Source organism: Sinocyclocheilus rhinocerous, unplaced genomic scaffold (genome assembly GCF_001515625.1).
Source record: "Sinocyclocheilus rhinocerous isolate Xijiao unplaced genomic scaffold, SAMN03320098_v1.1 scaffold722, whole genome shotgun sequence".
NCBI lineage: Eukaryota > Metazoa > Chordata > Actinopteri > Cypriniformes > Cyprinidae > Sinocyclocheilus > Sinocyclocheilus rhinocerous.
The window spans coordinates 499,245-507,095 of NW_015638934.1; the positions used below are offsets into that span (position 1 = coordinate 499,245).

At 38.6% G+C, this 7,851-nt stretch overlaps 1 protein-coding gene across 1 annotated transcript in view; it reads left to right on the forward strand.

The window, feature by feature from the left end:
- Positions 1 to 1,891: 1,891 nt before the first annotated feature.
- The window catches only part of LOC107750091 (schwannomin-interacting protein 1), a 33,671-nt gene continuing 27,711 nt past the window's right edge, over positions 1,892 to 7,851 (forward strand). The window contains exon 1 of the mRNA XM_016565358.1: positions 1,892 to 2,006. Within this exon, the coding sequence (XP_016420844.1) occupies positions 1,956 to 2,006 (51 nt within the window). The 5' untranslated portion in view covers positions 1,892 to 1,955. The remainder of the gene's footprint in view (positions 2,007 to 7,851) is intronic.

A 7,851-nucleotide genomic window follows, 5' to 3' on the forward strand; every position in this document is an offset into this window, starting at 1 on the left:
CAGCTGTCTGTCTCACAGCACCTCACAGCTGCGGTTCAGTGTGAAGAGGAACAGCTCTGATTCAGAGTAAAACACCTCATTCAGAACGGACACAAACAGGAACATGAGCCAGAGATCCTGATGGAGTTTGATCGTGAGCTCAGAGCGTCACATGATCATTCTGTGGTCAAACGCCCCACTTCTGCATTTATTACACCGCACACATATGGGAACACGAGGGAAGCTCAGTCAGACGTGGCCAGCAAAATCACAAAAAAAGACAGAAAAAGAACTGTTTTGTAATATGTTCACTGCCATTTCACTGTTAAAATTAAATAATCCCTTTATAAACCTTGAATGCACTTAGTGTTTGACGAAAAAATCATCAGCCCTATTTTCTAATTTCCATACATCATTTTAGATAAACCTAGGGCTCTTTGAAATCTGTTTTATTTTTTTACTCCCTCTTTTTTACATTTTATGGATTGTTTTTCTTTCCTTCTTGTTTCATGGTTCTGTTTTAATGGTTTAATTACATTCGAATAAACCAGAAAGCATCTCATGTGTTTAACAACTAATATCATTCTTTTTCTAAGCATTACAATACTTTACAATAATAGGGCCTATTTTAGATATTCTGGGTTGTTGGTTGTTGTTTTTTTCCCCCCTGAATTTAAGAGTTAATTCAAATTTTTAAAAATGTTGGTAATTAAATAAAGGCATAAAACATTTACAGTTTAATTAAACTTTGAACATGAAATCCAGTGAAATGTGTCAATTCCTTTTATAACAGAGGTTTACTGTTTAAATTAAAACATGAAAGAAAAATTGTGATGCTCCTTAAAAAAAATTTGTAATAATTCTGTTATGATTATGTGAGTGTGTGTATCACACAGAACATGCAGACTTCATATTTCAATAGCAGTTTTTGTGCTTTAATGTTCACATGCACTCGTTTGATCATTTGATGAAGTAACAACACTTTATTTATTCTTCTAAAATTCAATGAACAGTCTGCCTTATACTGTAAATACCATCTTAATGGCTGGATTCGATCATACGGCCCTAGATAATGTTTTTGGGGTTTATGGATGTTTGGAGAAACCCTACAGTGAGTCCCAGTCTCATGGTTGACCACTAGTCTAACCTAAAGCCTGACTTTATTTCCCAGTTGATGACATCTCTGGAGCTGCCCAGAGGGAGATTTTGATCTGCAGACAGATCCTGTTCCTGAACTGTATCTAAATAAACACAGCAGATCATCCAGACTGCTCTTCTGCTCCGGCACAGTCAACATGAGCTCTCACACACTTACAGAAGATCATTAAACCTGCTACTGTAGGTGATCAATATAATACATGTGAGAAAACCACCTGAAAACATTCTGACGCTCAATCAGAGACAGAAGACACGAGGAGATTGAGTGAAAAACAGCTTTAACTGCCAAGACTGATCGTGTTGATGATGTAGAGTCGTAGACATGCACATATCAGACATGATACAGCAACTTAACATGATTCAGTATCAGTCTTTCTTGCATCAATTTGTGAAAAACTGAGCTACTTTACTACAGTGACTGTTGGTCTTATTGAAATCACCATTTCAGAACAAATACTTCAGTACAGTACGTATTAAAAATACATAGTCTTGTCGTTCCAAACAAACCTGTTCGAGTTTATATCTTCTATCGAACACAAAAGAAGATATTCTGAAGAATGTTGGTAACCAATCAGTTGCTGGTCTCATTGACTTCCACTGTGTTTTTCTTTTCGTGCAATGGAAGTCAATGGCTACCGGCAGGTGATTGGTTACCAGCGTTCTTCTGCACATCTTCTTTTATGTGTCTAACAGTTTGATCTTGAGTGTGTGTGTGTCCGGACATGCCCTCACACACACACACACACCCTCATCAGTGCAGGATCCGTCTCGTCCTCGTCTCTGTGTGTGTGAGCTTCGGCTCTGGACTGCTGGACTGAATGAGTGTGAATGTGAGGAGAGCGCTGGGCTCGTCTGCTCGTGTCACACAGGTAACTCATCACATGGGCTTGAGTTTAGGGACTAACGGCTTCATTAGTGATCTGTGTTTCTGTTGGTTCTCACTGTGGTGTTGTGTGTGTGAGTGGAGCAGATGTGTGAATGATGTGAGGTTTGTCAGACATGTCTGCTCTCGTTCCTCGGCCGGTGTTCTGTTCAGAATCACACACAGATTCAGCACACAAAACAGCGTTTAGCATGTTCAACATTCACGCTGTCTTTTCACTCCAACTTCTTTTTTGTTGTTGTTTTGCATTGTAACATTATTTTCATGACAATTTAACACATTTTCACACAAAATTCTCATCGCTTTAATGCAACAAGTCTTATTATCATTTCTGTTGTGTGTCCAGACGTTTCACTTTTTGGTTTGCAATTTTCATTCTCAGTGCTGAATTTGAATACAATTGCAATAATGCAATACAGTCTTTTTGTTTTTGTTTTTTTATAAAAGTACAAAACAATTACATTAAAAACACCTCAAAACATAAAAGGGGTCATATGATGCTGCTAAAAAGAACATTATGTTGTGTATTTGGTGTAATGAAATGTGTTTATGTGGTTTAAGGTTCAAAAAACACATTACATTTGTTTTTGTTTTTTTAATGTAAATCACTGTAAAGGCTGTAAATACAACCATAACAGAAATTCTTTAAAATTTAAATAATTAAGTATTATTATTATTATTATTATTATTATCATTATTATTATGCATTATAGTAATGACAATTTTGGGGTTTAAATGTTTGTTAAATGTCATGAAAATAATTTCACAGTGTATAATCTCCTTTAGTTGGCTTGATTGTCTTTGAACAGAGTATAATGTGTAGTGTTTTGTGAGTGTGAGCTGGCAGGCGTGTTTACAGCATCACTGAGCGCGACACACACACACACAATTACACACACACACCGGTGATGTCATCAGGGCGAGGCGCCGATTGCAGCTTACACAGCATGTGTTTGCTGTGGAAACGCATGACCCGCGGCAACATAGGTTTGTGTCAGACTGAATTACAGGACACACACACACAGAATGATGTATTTATGTGATTATGTAGGGTGTGTGATGGTGGAAGGAAACACACACATGTTTAAGTGTTGTGTGTGTGTGTGTGCTGGCCTGGTTTGGTATCTAAAAATGAAGTTTTTCCATCATGAAACTCAAGCTGGCCACGTCCACACTGCAGTTACAAAGCCTTCAGTCATTTACAGCAGTGATGACGACTGCCCTCCAACATTTACTGTAAACTCACATTAAACCTGCAGCATGAACAGGACAAACTGAAGGGCTGGAGGCATTTACAGGGTTATTACAGGTAACTAAAGCTAAAATGTAAACCTGACTTGAAATAAAATAAATGTTATGAAATAAAATAAAACTTTATTCCAGCAAGTTGCCAAGGCAACATTTATAATTTAAATAAAACTAGAAATAAATATAAATAAAAAATAATACTAACTATAACAACTAAAACTTTAAAAAATGACAAAACACAACATGATGAACTTCAAAATTAAAATGAAAAAGTAAAATATAAAAATAAAAACTGGTTCAAAACATAATCAAAAAGCATGTCCAATCAATACAATTCATTTTACCAATTTATTATTGTATTAACATTTTAACAACAATATTGCCCTGTGAAATGTTTTAATCTATTTAGAAATGCTGTGTTGTCTATTTTAATGTTTATGGATACTGGGATTTATGACTGAATCAAAATGTATTATTAAAAATAATGGTAATCAAATGAATGCACAAAACCTCAACCACTTATTTCATCCTTTAAAATGTAATCAAATGAAAATGAACAGTTCTTTTCGTTTGTTGGCAAACAAAGTGCTAAACAGAAGTTTGCTGTTAAAATGAAAATCAACAAAAATATATTTCTGTCACAGTTTCTTCAAATTAAACTGAACTTTTATTTTGGCGGGTTGTGGTGAAGATCTTTAAGTTTCTGTGTGTATGTGACAGTAGTTTTCTCAGATGACAAGTTGTTGGTTAGGTGATGATGATGAGGTTGAAGTGTTGATACAGTGAGACGCAGACGAGTGTCACACATGGGTCAGTATGTGTAGTACAGCACAGGCACTGCATGCAGACCTCAGACTGAAGTATATTTCATTCTCTATTGAAAGTCCACAGGTCTTAGGATATAGACACACACAGACACACTCACCTACACACACACACACACACACACACACACACAGAGACACACACACATGCACACACACGCACGCACACATGCACACACACACACACACACACACACAGAGACACACACACATGCACACACACGCACGCACACATGCACACACACACACACACACACACACAGAGACACACACACATGCACACACACGCACGCACACATGCACACACACACACACACACACACACAGAGACACACACACATGCACACACACGCACGCACACATGCACACACACACACACACACACACACAGAGACACACACACATGCACACACACGCACGCACACATGCACACACACACACACACACACACACAGAGACACACACACATGCACACACACGCACGCACACATGCACACACACACACACACACACACACAGAGACACACACACATGCACACACACGCACGCACACATGCACACACACACACACACACACACACAGAGACACACACACATGCACACACACGCACGCACACATGCACACACACACACACACACACACACAGAGACACACACACATGCACACACACGCACGCACACATGCACACACACACACACACACACACACAGAGACACACACACATGCACACACACGCACGCACACATGCACACACACACACACACACACACACAGAGACACACACACATGCACACACACACACACACACACACTCACAAACACACACACACACACACACATGCACACACATTTACACACACACACACACACTCGGTGAGGTGTCTCTCTGCTGAAGAGGTTTTTGACAGTGTTTCCTCATTATTTGCAGCTCTGTTGTTTTTGCCGTGCTGCTGTGAGTGTAGTTAAACATTCCTGACGGAGCGCTGTGGAAATGTCACGCGTCTAAAAGTGGCTCTTCCCTGCGGATCACAGAGAGAAAACACTACACATTCACATCCGAGAGAGAGAAACACTGCAGAAAGATGAGCAGAAAACATGGCCATCATGTTTAGTAGTCATCACTAGTACTAGTGCTCATAGTGATCCGATCACGGGTGGAAACAGTCAGATCACTGAAACCAGACACAGAGATAGTCAGAAACACTTGTGAGCACGTCACCTTTGTACTGGAAACACTATTAGTCCTGAATGCATCCCAGACTACAGTACAAAATCAATTTCATTCAAAAATAGGCATTAATCATTTTTTTTGTTACATTTCCAACATAATCTAGATATACATCATTAGCCTGTTCTGAAATCACTCATTATGTGAAATAAGATGATGGTGATTCTGCTGCACCTACACACAGCAAACAACACTCACATTTACTTCAGATCTTCACATCTACTCATTCTGTCATCATTCAGTCTGACATCAGTGTTAAATAGGATGTGTTGATCAGTTCAAGGAATAGTTTATCTAAAAATTAAAACTTGCTGATGTGGATGAGTTTGTTTCTTCATCAGGTTTGGAGAAATGTAGCACTGCATCAGTGTCTCAGCAATGGATGCTCTGCAGTGAATGGGGGCCGTCAGAATGAGAGTCCAAACAGCTGATAAAAACATCACAATAATCCACAAGTAATCCACAGCACTCCAGTCCATCAGGTAACATCTGGAGAAGACAAAAGCTGAAACTAATCCAGCATTAAGACGCTTTTAACTAAAATACATTGAGTCCATAATCCATAATAACGCTTCCTCCAGTGAAAAAGTGTTCTGGTGTGAATCAGAGAGAAATCTGTACAGATCAAGCAGCGTTTAAACAGCTATAAACAAATATGTGGCTGGATTTTGATGTGAGAGACAACAGCAGATGCACTTTTTCACTGGAGGAAGCGTTATTATGGATTTTGGACACCGATTTTAGTTTAAAATGTCTTAATCATGGATTTGTTTCTTATAAACACGCAGGGTGAACTATTCCGTTAATTCATATCTGCTGCTCAGATCTATATTTAGACTACTGTAACTGTTCACAGCTCAAGACTGTGCCATTATGGTGCCTTTATAATGCAAGCACACACACATTCTGGAGCTCTTCCAGATCCTGCACTGAATCACAGGACACACACACACACACACACACACATTTCAGCAAACGTCACACTTCCTCAGACGTTTTCAGGAGCAGGAATTTCTGATATCTGATGAGCATCAGTTACAGAATGCGAGTGTGACGGCTGTGATATCATCCTCTTATTTCACACACACACACACACACACACACACACACACAGACACACTCACATGCACTCACTCACACACACACACACACACTCTCACACACACACACACACTCTCACACACACACTCACACACACGCACACCCCCCCACAGCAGTGGAAAAGAAAAAGTGAGAAAAAAAGAGTGTGTGAGAGAGATAGATGAGGGTTGGCTCAAGGTACAGGACGATGTTGTGAATATTTGATGCTGATGGATCCGTGTTCACTCCAGCGGAACACACACACACACACACACACACACACACACACACACACACACTGTGCTGCTTCCTGCCTGAATCCCGATCACACCCCCAACAGCACATAATCCAGAGAGAGAGGAGCTGATTATCCTCCGTCCTTTATGTCTCATGAAAGGGATTTGACAATCATTTAATGGCCAGAGAACAGTCAGATGAGCTAATGCACTGTTCAGACTGGAAACAGGATATGATGTCATCGCTGCTCCACCTCACTGGCCAGCTTTCCTCTGAAACACTGCAGGTGACACACAGATCCATGTGCCTCATCGTCTCTGGGATTCTGGGGTTATCTTGTTCAATGTTTCACTAGCTCATAGTTTCTGTAAGAATCTTGAGTTTAGAGATGTCACACCATATATTTATAAGTTCTGAGATGACTTTCTTCTTACTCTTTGTCCATTTGTGTTAGTGTGGTCATTGCTTCATTTATTGATTGATTGAGAAGTATCAGTACTAAACCCATAGATTAGACTTAGTGATAGATTATTATTGTGAGATTGAGGGTGTGTCTGATATGAAGGAGAGAGTTAATCTTATTTATATGAACTGAGGGCCAGATGGCACAGACAGATTAAACTCTGCGCCGCTCCAAGAGAAAGACTCGCAACAGATACTGTGATGCACCCTGTCCTGATTTATGAACTAAACACTATATAACTCATATAAAACACTATACAAATATATGTAATTTATATATATATATATATATATATTAGGGCTGTCAGTCGATTACAATTTTTTATCTAATTAATTACAAAATAAATTTGACTGAAAATATCCACAAAAGATTATTTAAAGCTATTTTGTGTTAAATGAGAAAGTATCAAGTAGACATTACAAATTGTAGCTTTAGAAAGAAAAATTTTATTTGATTCAACATAAAATACTGTATATTACACATAAACATTTAAGCTATAACGTCCTAACATAAACTATGGAATTCAATTCAAGTTTATTTGTACAGCGCTTTTCACCATACAAATCGTTGCAAAGCAACTTTACAGCAAATTATGTTTCTACAATATTTAGTGGTAGCTTATCAGTGGTGACTGTCAGTTAATGTACATATGGCAGAAATGTACGGAAAAATCAATTTAAGACGTAATAAAACAGACGATGAACACTATTAACAGCAATTATTATATGATGCAATCAAACGTATAGCAAA